Source organism: Callorhinchus milii, unplaced genomic scaffold (genome assembly GCF_018977255.1).
Source record: "Callorhinchus milii isolate IMCB2004 unplaced genomic scaffold, IMCB_Cmil_1.0 Scaffold3, whole genome shotgun sequence".
In the NCBI taxonomy this organism is placed as follows: domain Eukaryota; kingdom Metazoa; phylum Chordata; class Chondrichthyes; order Chimaeriformes; family Callorhinchidae; genus Callorhinchus; species Callorhinchus milii.
In genome coordinates this window covers 15,072,916-15,094,744 of record NW_024704744.1, presented here as the reverse complement: position 1 = coordinate 15,094,744, position 21,829 = coordinate 15,072,916, and the positions used below count along the sequence as shown (strand labels likewise).

The window sequence follows — 21,829 nt, the reverse complement described above, 5'->3', positions numbered from 1 at the left end:
GTCATATGTCAAGAGAACAAATATCTCCTATCCGCAAGTGTAGCTTGTTTCACAAAGAATTACTAAAAAAAAAACTTAGGTTTACTTTAAGGTTATATTCTATAAGATTAATTTACATGCAATAACACCAGATAATCTTATTGTTATTTTATCACATCCATTAGGTCACAATTTCCTTGCCTCATAGCAACTGTCCTTATAAAAAGAGAATGATCGGTGGTGCAGCATTAATCTAATAAAGATGCAAAAATAACTAGACGTGAAGTAATTGAATTTTTTTTCCTTTTTTAAAATGTCTCAAATAAGTAGATGCATGTTACCCTTGTCATGAAAACCTAACTACAGTATTCCATTGGGTTACTGTACTAAAAAAAATGATCTGCAGCATCAGCAATCTCATATTACTCATATTTATTTAAAGGTTTACTTCAATTGTATAAAAAGTATCAAATGCTGTTTCATAAGATTAAGGAGAATGTATGTAAAGTGTAAATTTGTTGCATTCTCTCTCCTCCCTCCACCAAACAAAACCCTCATTCAGACTCAAAGCCTAAATACGATTTCAATCTCAATAGTTATACTTACAGCGTGTAAATCCGTAGAAAGTTTTTCCATTGAAGGTTTTAAACTTTCTACAGCCTTCAAGCCGTCCTGAAAGAAACTGTTATTGAACAGTTAAACAGAAATGCACACCATAAATCATAATTCAAGTACTCAACAACAATAAGAATCAACAATTGGTATTGATGTGCTGTGTATCTCTCAATCAATACACTCAATATCTTCTCTTGAGCTGTGCAGAACCACAGTTCCACATTTGGTGTAATCCACCATCATGTCCCTAGGTGAGTCCGCCAGCAACACAATATTGTCCACAAACAGAATTCTGAAAGGCCTGGAACACATAAACCAAGTCCATTCCCCTCTACGTCATCCAACACATCAGTGATGAATACATCAATAGGGTGGGTGACAATGAGCAGCCTTCCCTTACTCCCATTTCAAGATTAATGGGCTCAGTGAATCCAACATCTACTCTTACACAGATCTTGGTGTTGGAAAACCAAGCACATTCTGGATAAAAGCTAGGATTTGACCATATATTCCCAAGGCTTTCGGTTTCAGCACTAGGGATTCATGACGCACAAGTTCGAATGCCTTGCAGAAGAAAGTGGGTTTCCTTTTAGCCTTATGACATTCTGCGATCTCATACAGAGCCACCTTTTGTGCCACATATTCTTACAAGAATGAAAGCTAGCCTGCTTCCTTCCCATCAAATCACTAGCCTCCAATGTGTGCAATGCACATGCAGTGAAGCAGCATCTGAAATCAGTGAGATCCCTCTGCAGTTTTCAGTCTTACTAGGGTCACCCTCCTTGTGATCAGGTAGCACAACTGCACTCTGGAACTCAGAGAGAGAGAGAGAGAGTTCTGATAACTGGTGCTAGGGCGGCTTCTCAGGTTGGGGCCTCCTGGCTTGGATCTCACCGTTCTTTTCCCCATCCCGAGCAGCTTCTAGTAACTCAGGATTAATGCTATCCGCATCTGCTGCCTTAACATTAGCAAGGCATCGCAGTACAGAGTCCACCCCCTCCCAATGGGTTGAGTCATTAGGCCTTCAATCTCTTCCACACCTCCTGCCAGTTCTTCCATCCTTCATACAGATGGATCTCTGCTACGTCCTGTTGAGATGCCAACTCTGACCCACCTCTGAATACTGCTATTTCTTAAATACTATTTGCAATATTAAACATGCAACACAACTATAAACTATGGGAAGCAGGACTAATAACAGAAGAAAACACTTACTTGCACTGTGCGTGGAAATATTTTATCAAATTCTGAAGTAAATCAACTCCTTTCTTGATCTTGATCTCATTAACTTTAAGTAAATACTGTCAAAAAAATTATATAATTTAATGCTGAACATTGTTAAGGAATTTACATTCATCAAGAAATAATGCATTCTTCAACAAGATGAAGGGAAAATCATGAACCAGTTTTAGAATCCTGAGGATTGGGTGATGTGAATGTTCCACACTGGCACTATTAGGTGGAGTGTACATCCGTGTAGATAGAGATGAAAAGGGAATGACAAGAGCCAAGCAAGTAGGCCTCTGTCTTGTCGACATTTACCTGGAGAAAGTTAGCTCGCATCCAGGACTTGACATCTGACAGGCAATCAGTCAGGATAGCAGTGGTCCTGGAATTGAGGGTGGAGGCAGAGAGATAGTTGGGTGTCATCCACATACATGTGGAAATTAACCCCATGCCTACGGATGGCAAAATGGGAGCATCTAAATATTAAAGAGAGGACCTGGATAGAGCCCTGAGGAACACTACAGGTGATTTTGGAGGGTGCAAGGAGAAGGTGTTGGCAGATACAAAGTTGAGACATTGGAACAGGTGAGAACAAAACCAGGAAAGGAGTGAACCGAAAGAGAGGTTCTGTTCCAGGCTGCTCTAAAAATTGTATTCTGCAAAACATCCACAGAATTAACTCACCTCACACATTTGTAATTGAAAGAACCTTCTTTCCTTCTCCATCTCTTCAGCAATTTCTGCTCCACTTATTTCTGTACGGATCATGCCATGTTGCTTGGCATGTTCTTTTTTTTCCTTTTCAATTTTTGTACTGTACAAAAGAGAATATTGCAGTCATATGAGATCTGAGAGGACTATCCCACAGTCTAAAGTTTTGTTTACATAGATTACTTTTCTCCTTTGTAAACTTACTCTGACAGTTTCAAACCCCCAAACGTTCATTAAATAATTCTGTTAAAATCATCAGGAACTAAATATAATAAATCCTCACTACTATTAGCAAGATTCTGCAGAAGCATTTTTTGGGGCATCAATTCAAAACTGTTCTTGAATTTCTATTTTTCTCTGAAATAATAATATCCCACTGCAGATAACCCTGTGAGGGTGAGTGGCAGCAAGTCACTTCAGCAAGAGACAGTGCTTCGACCTATCAGCCTGACACTGACAATGTTGTTTGCTACCTACTTTTTCCCGATGTGAAAGGCCCGATATAAATGTAAATTTGTATTGTATTTTTGAGGTCACCTCTGCTTGTGTTTCTGACCAATTGCTGACCATTCTGTTTCTATAATGTTCAGAGCTACTTCTCCAAGAACAATGGAATAACATCAGTCCATTCTAATACAATAATTACATTCCCGATATGGGTACGTTGAATTACCTACAGTAGAATGATATAACAACCCTGTATTAATGTTGTATTTTTCTAAAATTCTGCACATCAATAAAATTGAAGATATCCTCCCGTCGTGAAAGGTGACATACGAATGAAACTTGTTCCAGCATTTGTATTGGAAATTACAGGAGTAAAGACTGACATAAACAAATAATCCTCCTGGAGTACAAAGATCAAGCCTGGAATCGGAACATTTCCACCCATTCTTAGGAAAGATATCTCCCACCGAGGAGGCTTTGAGTATTTGAGGATCTTATTATATACTCCTAGAAAAAGATACATTTCAAAACAAGAGCTTACACTTTCGTTTCGTAATCCTTCCAGGCTTTATCAAAAGGCTTCTTCAGATCCTACAAATTAAAAATTGTACAAAGTATGAAACTGTTTAATATCATTACTTAATTAATTAAGAAGCCTAAATCTAGTTTTTTTTAAAAAAAATTAAGGATATATTTCACCACTTCAAACAAAACCAAGGCATCATAGCAGGACATCTTATATTTTCTAGATATGTCATCATGCATGGGTGGTACCTAAACAAACATTAAGCATTTATATGGTTCAGTTTCAAATCTCATAATTTAACCAAATCGGTGCTACAAGCTATTTCATTCTTAATAAAGCTTATGCATATTTATAGGTCAGTTTCAAAGTTATACTTGTGAGACGTAGATAATTGGAAGCCAAAGAGGATATGCTATGTTTAAATGTAACTTCCAATTATAAGTGTAAATTGACATAATTCCATATTCCAAGTTAGTCCCCAACATAAACTATGTTCATTTGTGGAGAAAGTTTAATGGTCAGGTCACTTTGAGGTACTGTAATAAACAGTGCCAAACAGTTGCTAAATCATACCACTATTTCAGCTGCACAATATTTAACTGTTTGTGCATGCACAATACAGAATTACTTTGGATTTCAGATCCTCGAAGGAAGAAATGTAGATTGAAAGACCACGAAAAAGGCAAATAAAATTTTGGGTGTAAATACAAAACTTAGGATACAAAAATTAGGAATCGATGCTAAATGTATTCAAGTAATTGGTTAGGCCACAGTTGGAGAACTGAGTGCAACAACAAGATTACATTTGTATAGCACCTTTCATGTCGGGAGGATGTCCCAAGGAGCTGGACAGTGTACAGCATTTCAGACCCAAGCTGGGGTCAGGGAGGGAGAAGGGAGTGGGGGTGACCGATGGCATGGTCGAAGAGGAGGGTTTTGAGGCGGGATTTGAAGGAGGCTAAGGAGGGGGCGAGGCAGAGTGATTGGAAGATAGAATTCCAGAAGTTGCGGACAGAGTGGCTGAAGACTCTCCGATCAATGGTGGGGCAGGAGACGTGGAACAGGCCAGAGCCGGCTGAGCGGAGGGAGTGGGTGGGTTGGTTGGGGGTTAGGAGATCGTATAGGTTGGGTGGGGCGAGGCCATGGAGGGCTTTGTAGGTGAGGACCAGGATCTCGAACTGGATCCGCTGAAGGATAGGGAGCCAATGGAGTCGGGCGAGAATGGGGAGATGCGGTCACGGAGTTTGGTGCGGGAGGAGACATGGGCTGCAAAGTTCTGGATTATCTGCAGCCTGTGGAGGAAGGAGTTGGGAAGGCCGACAAGCAGGGCGTTTGCATAGTCGAGCCTGGAGATGATGAAGGCATGAACAAGAGTTTCAGTGGCCTGAGGGGTGAGGTAATGGTGGAGTCGTGCGATGTTATGGAGGTAAGGGAAGGCAGAGCGGGTCATGGCTTGGATGTGGGGAAGAAAAGACAGTTGAGGGTCGAACAAGACACCTAGGTTCCTGACTGGGTTGGTGAGTTGAAGTGTGCAATCATGGAGGTTGATGCTGCCAGAGCCTGAGGTGCAGAGGCGCTGGCGTGAGCCAATCAGAAAAACCTCAGTCTTGTTCACATTCAACTGTAGGAAGTTTGCCCTCATCCAGGACTTGATGCCCGACAGGCAGTCTGTCAGTCTGTCTCCAGTGGTCCTGGAGTTGAAGGTGGAGGCAGAAGGATAGAGTTGGGTGTCATCCGCATACATGTGGAAGTTGACTCCATGTCTGCGGATGATGTCACCAAGGGGGAGTATGTAGATATTAAAGAGGAGAGGGCCAAGGACAGAGCATTGGGAGATGCCAGACATGACAATGCGGGGGCTGGAGGAGAAACCGTTAGAGGTAACAAAGTGGAGACGGTGAGAGAGATAAGAAACCAACCAGGCAAGGATTAAGTAAAGAGGAGAGGCGGTGTACGAAGATGGAGTGGTCGACAGTGTCGAAGGCGGCAGAGAGGTCAAGGAGGACAAGGAGGAAGAGGGAGCCCTGATCACAGATGTTCAGAATGTCATTAGTGACTTTGACCAGGGCTGTTTCTGTGCTGTGGGTAGCATGGAAGACGGATTGGAGGGGTTCAAAAAGGGAATGGCGAGAAAGGAGCGGAGCTGGGACGCAACGACTCGTTCCAGGATCTTGGAGAGGAATGGGAGGTGAGAGATGGGGCAGTAGCTGGAGAGGAGGGATGGGTCCAGGGAAGGTTTTTTCAGGATGGGGGTGATGACGGCTGTTTTTAGGGGGGTAGGAACTGAACCAGTGGTCAAGGAGAGGTTGATGACGTTGGACAGGAGGGGCCAGAATGTGGAGCTGGGAGATGAGGAGAGAGGTGGGGATGGGATCGAGGGAGCAGGTGGTTGGTTTGAGTTTGCAGCTCTGGACAACCAATTATGGAAAGGACATCAGAGCCATGGGTGCAAAAAAATGATACAAGAGACATTATAGTAATAGTAGAGTATGGTAATAAACACTCTCAACAAATTGGTTCTTTTTCCCTTGAATAGAGATGTTAAAGGAGATCGAACAGAAAGCTTCTTTAATGTTCCAGGATAATAAATAATAAAAACTTATTCCTGTTAATTGGTAAACAAGTAGTAAAGGGAGTTAGAAGAAAGGTTTTCAAAGAGTGATATTTGAACTTGAAGAACATGAATGCTTAGCCAAAAGTGGAAGCCTCCTGCGTATAGAGAATAAGCAGCAGGCAAGAAGTGACGTCAGCGATTGCCTTATGACTGAAGAGGCCATTTTTTAAAGATCGGGAGGCTTCCTGCTTGCAGCATGCAATGCACAGCTCACAGGAAGTGGCATCAATACAATCCCATGACTTGGAATTCAATCATTATTTCATACAAAATGCTAGCTGAATATATACAGCTACACAGTTGTATATCATACCACAGAAATGTGGTGGTGGAGATGGTTCAGTTATATTCTTTACGATTCTTAAATATCTTTGCACCTAAGAGACATTTCAAAAAAAAGTTAGAAATAAGATGCTTACCAGATTGAAACTATTGAAAGTTAAACCAGAACAATACCAAGAATACCAAGACAGCCAAAGAAGAGGACCTAGGTTGAGGATGTTGAAAGACAAGATCACAAAAAACACTACAAACTATTACTTTATACTGAGCGTAATCAACAACTGGCTGGAATGGGCCAACAACAACAAGGAAAATGCACAGAATAGAAATACTGCAAACTTACCCCTTTAATTCCTTTTAGATCTCCTTTAAGTAAGCTGTCCAGAGGAAAAGTGATGATATTGTTCATATTCTGAATCTGTATGGTGATAAATATTCATTTCAACAGTTTTTAAAATCAGAGCCATCAGTCTGCTTTCTCAAGTATTACATAAACCATCCAAATGATAAAGCATCCCATAATAACCTTCTCATGGACATCTCAGTACAGTAATCCCATTATATCTATATTTCCATTGAAACAGTGTTTGAGGTGCTTAACTGCCTGTAAATCGGGGTGGGGGGAAAAGGGAGAAAGAGAGCGAGAACGTCTCTCTCTCTCATCATGCCCTAACCTTTTTTTCAGTCTTGGATTATGTGAGTGGAACATGTGACAGACAGGAATAAGTTATAATATGTAATTACCAGATTTTTGAAAAGGGCAGTCAATTCCTTCGTGAAGACTGCAAACTTTAGAAACGCTGTGCCTAGATCAGGATCATCACGACAGACACAATTGCCTCCAAACTTTTCCAGTGCTTGTGTATATTGCTCTTCATTTTCCACATGACCTGCGTGGAAAGAAAAACTATTTTACAGAACAGTCTTTTTTTCATATTGTTAGCAAGCATTTATTGCCAAATCAGGGTAGTTCACCATTAAGAATACTATTATCAATTGTTGGAATCAGAAATATATTACTGCTTAAAATATTATTCTGGTTCACTTAGAAATCCCTACATTCCTAACTTGGCGAATGACAGCCTTGATATTAAACTGATTTGATTGATCAGGTGAATACTGTTTATCACATTTATCCGTATTGAAATAATTTGTAGAGAGTCAAAGCCTAATCTGAATCAGCAAAAATGTAGAGTTTATGTCTAAGTGCAACATGTTACAAGTTAGTTAGTATAACTTCAGATAAGTTGTTATGAGAATAGTGTGCCTTGAACAGTTAAATTGGTTCAGAAGTAAGAATTGCATTTATTAATAGCTGCATTTATTACAGTAACATTGCTCTCGACATATGTGGACATAACAGTAAATATTGTTTGTTGTAACCTTGTCTATTATAACTGTTATTGAACTAATGCAACTTTTCTGCCTCATTAAATAAACAAGCATTAAATATAAATTATTAGTGGCTTTGGTTCCTCTGTTCACAGGTCCTTATACATGAACTCCAGCAAATAGAATAAGCTGGTTTCAACAGAGTGGTTAACTCCACTACCAACAGTAATTTCAAACCCAACACAACAGAACGTAAAGTAAATGCTATGTCTATTCAAAAACAGAAATGTTGTACCCAACGATGACCATCAAGATTTTTTTAAAACTCAAGTTACCAAAATTAAAATCAGTTATGTCATATCTAGTTTATCACAACCAAATAGGAATTACTCTAAAAGAGCTTTTCTTTCTCAAGACTCAAATAGTGAGTACCTTCTGCCATATCACATGCAAGAATATCTTTCCGGAAGTTGCCAAATTCAAGATGTTTGGCTATTTGCCCCGCCAGAAGCAACATGAGCAGAAACTGTTCAACTATGCCAAAACATCAAATGAACCATAGTAACTTTCAACAAGCACATTGCAGTATGTGCAGACAACATTCTTCCATTATTCAAGTCGAAATTGTCTACGATATACCTATTGGCAATTTCTGGTTATTTAACTGTGAGAAACTGGAGCTTTGGCAGAAGTTACTAGTTATCCCATCCAATACCTGTATTTAAATAAACAAGGATTAGTCAGAACCTAGGAATCTTCTTTGTTTGGCAAGTTAATTGCAGACAATAAGTTAATGAATGCCCACAACATGTATAACATGCAAAGGAAGGCCCTGTTAAGCATAATGCAGTCCAGTCAATATAGGTGGTCACAAACAGGCAATAAATATTACGTGATCAAAATTTCTGTACCATGTATTTACATGCCCCTTAATTAATTTTTTAAAAAATCATACATTTAATTAAAATTCCAGAAACAATTATTTACATGTCCTTTTACTACCTTACTTACAAAAAATCATTGGATTATTTATAAAGATACTAATAGGTAAAAAATAATCATTTATGAATATACTGTCACATAAGTGTGCCAAAATTTATGTTTTTATTAATATGCACAGAAGGGGCCAGGACTTCACTATTTTGTCAATATAAGCAGATGTCAACATAAATGAGTTTGAGCTAAGTGGGTAAGACTATATTGAGGGGAAAAGGATTATCTGAAGTGGAATGCAATCACATTTATAGCACTGCTCCTTAAAGGTTTATTAGGAGCAGAGCAGAAAGAATCCCACCTCTCAAGTAACAAGCCTACCCTAGGCAGGTTGGCAAATCAACAGTGCTGTTGTGCAGGTATTGGATTGCAGAATCCATCACAAAGAGTTGACTCAGCAGCATAGTGAGAAACAGCAACAACTTGTATTTATATAGCACCCTTTGCAATTAGTGTCTCGGAACGCTCAACAGTGGTGTGGTTTAACTAAGCTGGAAAAAGTGAGGTGGTGACCATAGGCACAGTCAAAGAGGTGTAATTTGAAGACGGAGAAAGAAATAAGTATTGAGGCAGAGTTCCAGAGTTTCAGGGGCATAGTGGCTGAAAGCATGACCTCCAATAATGCAGCAGGGGGACAAGGGACTGCAGAAGACACAAAGCTAGGCGAGCAAAGTAATAGTAGGCACTGGAGTGGGGAATTAGTAGATCAGAGGCAGGGAAGTGCTAGGGTGTGAAGTGATTTGAAAGTGCATGTGAGAATCTTCAAATCGATCTATAACAAGCAGCCAGTGGCAAGAACTGGGGTGATGGGGGTGCAGAGATTGATATGGGTGAGAACATTGGGGGCAGAGTTTTGTATCATTTGAACCTTATTTATATTGGAGCTGGTGTGACCGGCGAGGAGTGCTTTGGAAAAAAACTCAAGGTGGGAGGTGACGAAAGCATAAATAAACGTTTCAGCGGCATTTGAAGTAAGATAGGGGAATAGTTGGCCAGCAACACAAGGAGAAATAAGCAACTCGTATATTTCAATAAAAGCAAAATAATGCACTTTGCTCAGGTGTTACTGAACATTGCAAAGTAGACCCAATTGTCTATGGAGGAAAGGTAGATGGAATTGTGTGGTGAAGATAATAATAATAATATGGATGAATATTCTGAAGCTCTTGATTGCCTTTGGCATTTATGGAGTCTCCTTCAAAAGATCACTAAAGCAGTCCAAATAAAAAAAATGGCTCTTTGGCCCATTTCATCGCATCCTTCGAAAATAACCACCCAACCTTCCTCTCGTTACAGGACCAAATGGTTTATTAAATGAGTCAAAAGGCCTAGCCTCAACTATCCTTTCTGGTAACCTGGACACAACAGAATGACTAATATCTTCTGGACCTTTTCTTCAAGGATGAGTTTCTACCATTGCACTTGTTCTGTGTCTATTCCAGGAATCCCAAACATAAGATTCATTAAAGTATTTTGGGAGCATACCCAGGGTCTAATTGTTCATGACAGTAAGAGTAAAAAAATGTGATGAAAAAAACATGAATAAGGTGATTTTAAAATCTGCTATAATTTAGCAATTTCTGCTCATGTTAAAGAACACCAAAATACTTTTCATTATACATCTTCATACAACTCGTCACTCAGATAGCTAGTATCAAATGCAAACAATTCTTGTAACAAGTAATGTGTCATGAATCTAGTTATACATGTACAGTATAGCACCACTCTGTGGTCATCCATACTCTGTCAAAGGTCCAGGAGTCATCTGCGAGTATGCAATTTGCACGTCAATCAGCATAACTGTGATGTACATGCATTGCAAAGTCCACAATAGGTAGAGAATTTTGGTTTAAGAGAAAATCATCTGTAATCCAAAATATTCAGATATTCATAGTGTTAAAAAAGTAAAAACTGACATTAAAGGTTTTTACAAACATATGTTGCATGCAATGGTAAAGGAAGCAACAGTCATAGAGTTGGCCACGCTGGAACACATAGTCTAAGGTGACACTTCACTGCAGTGCTGGGGGAGTACTGCATTGTTGCAGGTGCCATCTTTCAGAGGACATTAAACCCCTTCTGCCTGTTCAGGTGGATATTAAAGATCCCATGGCACTATTTAAAAAGAAAAAGGAATTTCCCCACAATATCCTGACCAACAATCCCTCAAAAACAATTAGTCATTCACTTCATACCCATTTGTGGGACATTGTTACATGCAAATTGGCTGCTAAGTTCGCCCACAAGAACACAGTATAACTTGTGAAGTACTTTGGGACATCCTCTCGATTGAGAGGCACTATACCAAATGTAAGGTTTATTATCATCCTAGGGTAAAAGCTCTACTGAGGGTTTTACAATAATAATAATCCTTACATTTGATATAGTACCTTATCACGTCTTCTGGACGTCTCAAAGAGCTTCACAGAATACATTGTGAAGTGAATTGACTATTTGTGGGCGAAACGTGGCAGCCAATTGCACACAGCAGTGTCCCACAAACGGTCGTGGATTCAGTGACCAAATTATTTATTTTGAAGGGATTATTTACCTCCGGAAAAGTGATCCACCAATTGACTAACAACCGGATTCCTACTTACTACTAGGTAAACAGAGGCATGATGAGTACAGAAACTTTTCCAATGTTTTGCCCTGCCCAGGAATCAAACCAAAGTCCTTTTGCTTGTGAGGCGAGTGCTCTAGCTGCTACAGGACTCCACTGGGTTAAACCCAGTGCCTACAAGTAACGTCATACTATCGATTTTGATAGCTAAAGTTTGGCACTTGCAGTCACATACACAAAACACACAGTAAACCTCACAGTGACTAAATAAATACTCTGGCACTTCATGAAACAAGATGCATCATCATGATATCAAGTTCTTAAACAGGCAACAAAGCTGTGATTCATGGTTTCTAGTGGTACGGGCAGGATTCTGAATGAAAGCAGATAAATCAATGGATGTAACTGTATTTTTAAATGGGGGGTGGGGTGAGATCAGTAAAACAAATCTGAACATTTTCAACAGAATTATTTCAATTATATGTTACCACTTAGTCATTCTAATTAGAGACTACATTAGTTTCTCAGATGTAAGATGCAAGATGTAAGGTTTCGTCTTCAAAGAAACATTCATTAGTAAATTAACTGTCCTGCAATTTTTCCATTATTTTTTAATTTCACAATCCAATCCCATACAAATACACATTTGTATAGCACCTTTCATATTAGGAAGACATTCCAAAACACTTAATTTTACTGTAGCTCACTAAACATTTATACTAAAAATACACTGACAGTCAGATTAGTGACAGGTAACCCAATTAGTAATTTGTTTGTGGCAATAAAAAGTTTGCTAATTTAAAATGGTAGTATTTCATACAATAATGTGGAGTAATGTAATTAGTCTACAACAAATGTTTTAACGAAATGCAGCAATTTACACAAAACATTAGCTACCATTTGAGAGCTTTTCTGTACTATAAAGGCCTTTCTATAAATAAATATATACTGCAACAATACATTCATATCCACCAGAATTGTTTCATGAGTTTGTAACAACAAATTGCATTTATAAAGCACCCTTCACGCATGGTGGCATCTCAGAGCACTTAACCTAGTTCTTGCATTTCAACAATGCTGGATATCTACACGGTAACTATGTACAGAGTGCCCGTTGTGCACAGGGAAAGAATTCAAATACTGCTGACTAAAAAGAAAATCGAAACATTGTTACCATTATGCAGTTGATCAGTAAGTTACCAAGAATGTTGACTCAAATTCTGCCTCCAAAATAAATGTCTTTATAATTTCGTAACAGATGCTTAAATGCTTTAAAACTTCTGACCTATATGGCACTTCAGTGGACAAATACTGGAGGGAAATATAGAGAAAAATCACAAAAAGCAACAGAAATAAAACTATTAGTTGAATCAAAAAGTACAATGCTAAAAAAAAGGTTGTTCTTTTCAGTATTGCGCATCTATTTTGTGCTCTATATGCAAACGACTGATTAGCAGATGGGACATTTGAATATTTGAACATTTTCAGATTACATCATGAGCTCCAATTACAAAGCCATTAACTGTAAAATTAGTCACTCTGAAGAACTATACAGATCCAACTATTCCACCCGCAATGCAAAGCATTCATTGTCATTTAACACAAGTTAATGGTGAGACACAAGTTAAGAATTTCATTTCATCTCATTTTTTNCTTAGGTGTGGCTGACTGGACCAGCTGTCACTGGTCAACAACAGGCAGGCGGCCAGCTGTCTGTACACAGTAGTTGCACTGTTTCTCTAAGGTCAGCTTTCGTGACTATGTCGTCCTCGGGATTTTTTAGTGAACAGCTGCGCTTTGAGTGGAAATCTGAGCTGGACTCCATTACTAGAGCTGCCTTGGAACCGTTTAATCTTTTAATGGAGCACCATCTTCACGGAAACATATTTAGAAAACTCTTGGGGATGGAGATGAGCTGCAACGCATTTTCTTCATCTGAAAATGATGCAATATTTCTGAGATTTGTGTCACCATATTGTTGATATATAAATACGTAAAGTATCCAAAACTCCACTGCCCGAATACTCACGCGCACTAAACTTTGTATTCCCATCACACCAGTTCTAGCCAGGCTCTAGTGGCTCCCCAAACAGATCGATTTCAAGATCCTCACTTGTTTTCAAATCCCTTAGTGGCCAGGAAGCTCCCTATCTCTCCGACTTACTTACTCCCCCTCCACCAAACCGCTGACTACCCTCGACCGGCTCCTGCATGTCCCTTGTGCCCTCCTTTCCACCATTGGCAGCCACTACACGCCAAAGCTCTGTAACACTCTTCCTCTATCCCTCTGCCATGCCCCTTCCTTCCCCATTTTCATGTCTAGCCTGAAGACCTTCCTCTTCAACCGTGCCAACAGTCACCTCCCCACCCCCTAGCTCGGTGTTTGCTCCACCACTGTCAAGCGCTCTGGGACACTACCTTGCATGAGGCACGCTGGATAAATGCAAGTTGTTGTTGCTGAATGAGAACATCAATAAAAACAATCTTAAAAGACCGACAATATTTCAACCTTGCTAGATGCATTCAATCCAATACAAAATGACATTTGTATAGTGCTTTTACATCAGGAGGACGTCCCAAGGCACTGGACAGTCAGGAATTTGGACCCAAGCAGCAGGGATTGGATCAGGAAGGGTGGCCGAAGGCACAGTCTAAGAAGAGTATCTTGAGATGTGCCTTAAAGGAGGCAAGGGAGGGAGCGAGGTGAAGGAAATGTGGGTGGAGTTCCAAAGGGTGGGGGCAGAAAGGCTTAAGTCCCAACCACTGATGGTGTGACAGGGACATGGAGTAGGCTGGATCCTGCTGTTGATATGGGAATTTAAGAGGTCTGGTGCGGGAGAGGACATGAGCTGCAGAGTTCTGGATGATCTGCAGCTTGTGGAGGGAAGAGTTCAGAAGGCCGACAGGCAGAAAGTTGGTGTAGTCGAGCCTAGATGTGATGATTTTAGTTTAGCTCTGCCAAACACTCACTGACAGGTATGCACAGGTCAAAGTCTCTGGCTACAAACAAAACTGCAATGCAACACACAAGACTAGTCAGCACAACTCTACGTACCATGACACATTTGGGATGTGTATTTATTGACTAGAGTAAATCCTGTAGCAATAGTGGAATTAAAACCAGAAGCAAATTGCTTAAATCTACATAGTTTGCTACACACAGATGCATTCCTTCATTTTGGAAGGATGCCAACACTAATCAAAATGACCCAACTCGAGCTAGCAGCCGAAGGATTAATACTGAACAACCTATACATTTCCGGACCATCTGGTTGCTTTTTCTGAACAAAATAAAGGAAAGGACTGGGTAGGCAGTAGATTTACCTAATAGCTGAGTGGAGTGAACAAAGAAACATTGGTATTTTGGTATGTCTTTTGTGTGATATGCATTTCACCGTTTCACATCATTCTTAAATAATTTAATTCCGTAAAAGGAAAGAATCAAATATTTTCAAGTAACCCTTAAAATGAAGGCAAGGGGAGAGTGAACAACAGCTAAATTGGTAGCTGAAATTTGGCAGCTAAGTTTCAATGAGAGACTATGGAAACTGGGAATGGAGAAGAAAAAGCCAAGGGGAGATCTATGGATCCATTTCAGACTCTAACGGTAAAAATTAGCTCAACCTTATATAATGTTGATAAAATTGAAACAATTCAAGTGGCAAAAATGTAACATAAATTCTGCAAGCATCGGAAGTGCCTTGGCACACAAAAAAGTAGAACTCAAGAGGGCCCCACCCCCGTTTCAGCTTTGATGACAAGATTTTCAAATCACAACGTACCGCTGCATTGCAGTGTCACCTTAGACTGTGTAATTCCAATTCCCTACGTAGGCTTTGAACACGCAACCTTCTGACTCAGAGAATAGTGTGCTACCAACTGAGCCAGAGTGACAATGGCAAACATACCAGAATTTGCAGTATACATTAATTGGCTGTTTTCCATTATCTCCCCTTATGATTAAGTTATAAATGAACTGTTTTATTGATTTGAATTTAGCAAACATTCAGAAACGTCATTTAAAACCTCACTTATCATAGCCCCTACCTCCAGAAATGGGACTGCTTTTTTTGTTTGTTTGCTTTATTTGGTCAGCTGGGTATCTGAAAGATGCATGCTTAAGAGCATCCAAACTAAACTGTGAATTCCACAGTTGCTAAACAGATAGCTTGCCATTCATAGCACTGACTAGCAAGCTTTCCTGCTGCTTGTCCAGCTAGGACCACCTTACCCATTAAGGTTTTGGCTTGCACGGTTTACAGGAGCTAAGTGGAATAATTTTTTGCCCCCAGTGACTGGTCTGCCCTTCCAAGACCTGACGATGTGCTGCCATCAGCAGTACCCTGGAGCACTGTAGACCTGCCTGGCTCAGGAACTGAGACCGCCACAGAGATCGAGTTCAATTCTGAAATTCCATTCCCAAACATGTCACCTTGGAGACAGTTCAGCTCCAAGGAGTGCCTGCTTATTTCTGGCTTATCCCTTCCCATTGAGCAAAGTTTCCATCAGTTGAAGGTGCAAACATAAACCAGCAGTCGCTTGCCTCCCAGCAAGCCAATCAAGGTGGACTCCAGGCGCTAGATGTACAGACTTGGGTTCACAAACTCAGATCCAGGTAAGGGCTTCCAACAGCTGTCACCCCAGACCTCAGAGTTTCCTCATCAACTTTCTAGCAGACGTCTGTCTTCAGCGATGTGGGAGGACCTTTTACAGGACAGCTTGTGACGTGCCAGCCACCTCAATATTCTCGATATCCAAGTTCAATGCCGTGTACCAGGCTTACTCAGGTACGCCGCATTGATCCACCTGCTTAATCCAGGTCCTCAAGCGAGGGGTCTTGGCAACTAGACCTGCTCACTGTGAAGCCCACTTGGCCTCCATCATGCTTAGCGAGAGGCCAGAGCCCTCCCTTCCTGCAGCCACTTCCTGTGTTTCCACAAATGCACCTTTCTGTTTGATCCTGGACTTAGCAAATGGGTTGAAGGAAGCCACTCTTGCTGCATCCCCAGGAGCTCAGATCCATAAAGGTGGAGTGCATGTTGATCAATCAAGTGCAGTTTGTTTTAAGAGCTTCCAGTTTAATTGTTTTGTGATACTTCAGATAAGTCATTAAATCAATAAAAATATTTAATTTTACAACAACATTAGTGATAGGAGAAAGAGGAAACAGAAGATGGACAATTAATGAATACTACAAAGTCTGGCATGTTTAAAAATTGTTAACAGCTTACTTCTCCATTCTAAGGAAATTAATAAACCAGAAACTCACCCAGGCCAGATGAATAAATAGCTTTTACAGATTTCTTCATTTTTTGTAGCACCCCACGGTCTACATCTAGTGCCTAAAATTAAAAATATATTATGATTAGTTAAAGAAAATAAGATTTAATTTCATTAATGCAATATGCCAAAATTAACAAAAGAATGATAGTTTGACAACATGAAACCATTAGCGTTTGCTTTTCATTCCCTGCTTATGCAAAAATCTTTTCCATTATGCGTACAAAGCTAAACATTCACTAGTTATAGCAAATCATGCATACAAGACAGAAATATAGGAAGTTAGGAACAAGAAAAAGCTTTCAAGCCATCAAAGATTCTCTGGCACTATGTACCACTTCTCCTCCCTTCCAGTTTTCTACTTCCCAAATATCTCTCCTTGAATCCCTCAATCAATTCTGTACCTAACATTTTTTAGCGCATTTCATTCCAAACATCTTAAGCACAATTGAAGAGGAAGATTTTCAGGCGGGACTTGAAAAAGGGGAGAGAGGGGGCAAGGCGGAGGTATTGAGAGAGAGTGTTCCAGAGTTTCGGGGTGTAATGGCTGAAAGCGCGACCTCTGATAGTGGGGTGGAGTAGGAGGCCAGTGCCAGTCGAGCGGAGGCACCGGGTGGTGGATTCGGGAGTGAGGAAGTTGGAGAGGTAGAGACGTACCAAAGAGTGAAGGGATTTGAACACAAGTGTGAGGATCTTGAGGTCGATCCTTTTGGTGAAGGGGAGCCAGTGGAGCCTGGCCAGAACTGGTCATATGTGGATATGGGGAGTAGAGTTCTGAATGAGCTGGATCTTTTGAATAGTTGAGCTGGGGAGACCGGCGAGGAGTGCTTCTGAATAATCCAGGTGGGAGGTGACAAAGCATGCAAGAGGATTTTGGCTGCATTTGGGGTAAGGCACTGTCAGAGGCGAGCAATGTGGCAGAGGTGGAAGAAGGTGGTCCTGGTCTGGGACCGGATGTGGGGGAGAAAGGACAGCTGGGGTCGAACCGGACGCCAAAATTGAGCACTTATTTGGTGAGTGTGAGGGAGAGCCCAGGGAGGTTGAGGATTTCAGATCCGCAGAAGTGAAGACGTTAGCGGGATCCAAGGAGTGTGACTTCTGTCTTGTCTATATTCAATTCAGTTGCAGGAAGTTTGCACTCATGCAGGCCTTGATGTCTGCCAGACAAGCTGCTAGAACATCGGTGGACCTGGAGTTGGTACTGGAGAAGGCAAAGTAGATTTGTGTGTCATCCGCATACATGTGGAAGTTTACCCTGTGTCTACGGATGACATTACCCAGAGGCAGCATATAGATAAGGAAAAGAGGGCGAAGGACGGAACCCTGGGGTAGGTGACCGGGTAGGGCCGGGAGGAGAAACCATTTGCCGAGATGAAATGGAGGCGGTTGGTTAAGTAGGACTCGAATCATGCGAATGTGGTCCCACTAAGGTGGATGAGGGAGAGGCGGTGGAGGAGCATGGCATGGTCGACTGTGTCGAACGCGGCAGAGAGATCCAGGAGGACGAGGAGGCAGAGGGAATCCTGGACACAGATAGAGAGGTCATCGTTTGTGACTTTGACAAGTGCTGTGTCTGTGCTGTGGGTGAAACCCAAACTGCAGGGGCTTGAGTAGGGAGAGATGTGACCAAAGTTGACCTACAATAATGCATTCCAGGACTTTGACAAGGAAGGGTAGGTTGAAAATGGGATGGTAGTGTGAGAGATTAGAGGGATCGAGGGTGTTTTTTTTGCCGTCGTGTGCGATAACAGCGATTTTCAGGGTGAGTGTAACAGAGCCTGAGGAGAGAGACTGGTTGCTATGTTGGCTGCAGGGGGGAAAAGTAGGGGGAGTTGATAACCAGCAGCTGGGTAATTCATCAACCTAGATGATGAACGTAAAGTCCCAACATGGAACTTGAACACACCGCACCCCCTCTCCGGAGGCGAGAATACTGAACTAGGCTGACACTGAAAGGAGCATTTGTAATTTTAAAAGGACCAATCACTTCTCTGCCTCTTTAATAAAGTTTTTTTTGAAATGTTCTGCACATGCATTAAAGCATGCATAGGTAAAACACGACAGTTGGACATTTAGGTTTTTCTAGATCAAATGAAACTGAAGCAAAAGTACAGTTTAAACACAACATATTTTAAAATAAATAATCATTAATTTAGCTCCTCATCACACCATCATATTGTCTCAAAGTACATCACAGATTTTATACAATAGACTATGGTGACAATTTGTAGTTGAACCCAGCAGCAAATTTGAACACTACAATGTTCCTCAAACAACCATTAATTGACTGACCAATTTTATGTACAATAATAATCCTTGCATTTGATATAGCGCCTTGTCACTTCTTCGAGATGTCTCAAAGCACTGCACAGAATATACTGTAAAGTGAATTGACAGTATATTTTGTGGGCAAAATGCGGCAGCCAATTACGCACAGCAGTGTCCTACAAACAGTCGTGGAATGAGTCACCAAATTATTAATACTATACTTGAAGGGAGTATTGCCCCTGGAAAAGCGATTTGCCAATCGACTAACAACCGGGTTCCTATTTACTGCTAGTTAAATAGAGACGTGTGGAGTAAGGAAACTTGTCCAACGTTTTACCCTGCCCAGGAATTGAATCTTTTCACTTGCAAGGCGAGTGCTCCAACCACTAAGCTATAGGACTGCCAGTACACCAGAAGAAACCTCACTTTTCTATTCGAATAGTGCCATGCGATCTTTAATGTCTCCCTGAACAGAGATGGGACCTTAATTTAATGTCTTATCCGAACAATGTGACCTCCAGCAACTCAGATTATCTATTAGCTCTGTACTCATAACAATAACTCAAATTAAGCAAAGTAATTTTTGAATCTAAACACCAGTTGAAGGTCAATAAGTCATTTTGTTTTCTCACATTTTAAAGGCTAGAGACATAATCTAAACTGCTTTTATCTTTCTGCAGTTGTAACTCTTAGCGTCTTCAAACCTTCACAGGACCGAGACTGCCTTTGTCAAAGTTGCCAATGACATTCTCTCCACCTGTGATCAGTGCTCTCTCTGCCACCTTCCACAAAGTTGATCATTTTGTCTTTTTTCTCAGCTACATCTTCACAGCTTTGTCCTTACCTGGTTTCACTCCTACCTATCCCAACATCTTCACTTTTTCATCAAATGGCTTCTCCTCCCGTCTCTACACATTTGAATATAGCATTCGTCATAGCTCCATCCCTGGTCCTCTCCTTTTCACTATATGCTCCCACCTGGTGACATCATCTGTATATATGGGATCCATCACCACACATACACAAATGATACCCAACTCTATTGCTCTGCCTCTACCCTTCAGCCAGGACCACTGCTGTACTGTCCAATTGCCTGTTGGATATCAAGTCCTGTATGAGGTCCCTTAGTTAAATCTCAACAAGACCAAGGTCATTCTACTTCCCTCTATCTCTCTCCAGCAGCCGGCTTCGCAATCCTATCACCCTCACCTGGCTACACTGGCTCCCCATCAAACTGAAAATACTTGTTCTCGCATTCTATTCCCTCCACCTCCTTGCCCCCACCAATCTCTACAACTCCCACAACCCTAGCTTGACTCAGCTGTTCTCTTCACCCAGTGAACACTGGCCTGCTTCACATCCCTCACCCTATCCAAACATCTTCACTTTATCTCATCTAATGGCAGGCAGCATTCAGATAATCTGTCCTCGTTCTCTGGAACTTCATTCTGGAGTCCCTCAGACTCACTCCCTACTGTTAAAGTCCACTTCAAGACTTATTTCTTTGACTGCGTTGTGTTATTTTTTTCCCCCTCCTCTTCCACAACAACTCCGCTGCCCCCCCTCCCCCAACTGAGTTGCCCAGCCAGTAACTGCTTTGAGATATCCTCCTGACTTGAAAGGCATTATACAAGTGTAAATTGAATGGTACTGTAATATTCCTTGATTTCACTATCCAATATGCATGCACTGGATTTACATACTCTTTTTGAGGGAGTAGTTACAAAGGGAGTATTCAGACTAATACAATCTTAAAAAGGTTAAGGAAGAGATTTCTAAGGGTAATTGAGAGTTGTTTAGAGGGGATCAGCTTAAATAGAGGGAGAACTGATGCCCATGTTAGATGTTGTGAGAAGCATATTTCACTTCCTTCGCTTTGTTATTCAAACCAGTTGACCTCGATTGTTCTAGCGATTTCAGCAACAAAAGAGAAGAAAAACGATACAGGAATACAGCTGAAACACAACTGCTAGAGACAAGGACTTTTGGTTCTTTAATTCAATGTTAGTATCAGCATTCCAGTTGCAGAGACAATGTTCGCAAGTTCCAGTTCCAGAAAACGAGAAGCAAGAGATCTTGAGATGTTTTGCTTACTAGTTATAAACTTTATGAATGTTGATAATGTCATTTCAGTAATATTGCTGTATATGTGAGCATAACAAATATTGTTGGTAATAATTTGCTATTGTAAGTATATTTATTGAACTCACACAACTTTTCTGCCCTATTAAGTAAACAAGCTTTGAAAATGAAATAAAGTGACTTTGGTCTTTCAAATTTCAATAGATCAACTTCAAGATCCTCACACTTGTGTTCAAATCCCTTCAATCTCTGGCACCCCCCCTTACCTCTCCAACCTCCTCACTCCCTAATCCACCACCGGGCGAGCCTCTACTTGATTGGCACCGGCCTCCTGCTCGTCCCCCTGCACTCTCCGCCCCAACATTGGAGGTTGTGCTTTCTGCCACTACACCCCGAAACTCTGGAACACTCTGGAACAGTGCAGATACTAGATTTGTGGCAGACTGACTAAACCTCTCCCATAACCTTTCTGGACTGATGCAATCTAGGATATTAGCACTGCTCCAATTTCTGCAATTCTGGAAAGCCAAGAATTCAACAGCTTCCAACAATGCACAATGATTAGCTTGCAATCTATGTAAATAATTACTTGGATTTTTTTTAAAAATCTTGTGGAACTGGTTATTCTACAAACCATTTACGTTCATCAGACTTCAGAACAAAATAGGGGCTCATCTAGAGGACCCGTCAAGAAGGCAAACACAGGTGCCAGAACAACAGTATTTCAAATTTGGCTTTGAAGAATGTACAGTGTCAGTTGGGACACAGAAAAGATAATTGAATCCACTGGTTCCCATTAGTTGTGTCAAACAAATGTCACAGCAATCCGTATAGGTATTCATTACAGTATTTCATTTCTTTTATCACAATCTCTGCAATTCATTTTAATGAAACAGGATGACAAGTCTGG

At 40.9% G+C, this 21,829-nt stretch overlaps 1 protein-coding gene across 5 annotated transcripts in view; it reads right to left on the bottom strand.

The window, feature by feature from the left end:
- The window catches only part of asap2a (ArfGAP with SH3 domain, ankyrin repeat and PH domain 2a), an 86,034-nt gene that overhangs the window by 48,115 nt on the left and 16,090 nt on the right, over positions 1 to 21,829 (bottom strand). For all 5 annotated transcript variants that reach the window (XM_042332899.1, XM_042332900.1, XM_007906476.2 and 2 more), the window contains exons 2-8: positions 16,559 to 16,631; positions 7,146 to 7,291; positions 6,745 to 6,819; positions 3,521 to 3,570; positions 2,506 to 2,635; positions 1,810 to 1,895; positions 586 to 661 (exon numbers count right to left, since the gene is read on the bottom strand). In XM_042332899.1, coding sequence (XP_042188833.1) covers positions 586 to 661; positions 1,810 to 1,895; positions 2,506 to 2,635; positions 3,521 to 3,570; positions 6,745 to 6,819; positions 7,146 to 7,291; positions 16,559 to 16,631 — 636 coding nt within the window. The remainder of the gene's footprint in view (positions 1 to 585; positions 662 to 1,809; positions 1,896 to 2,505; positions 2,636 to 3,520; positions 3,571 to 6,744; positions 6,820 to 7,145; positions 7,292 to 16,558; positions 16,632 to 21,829) is intronic.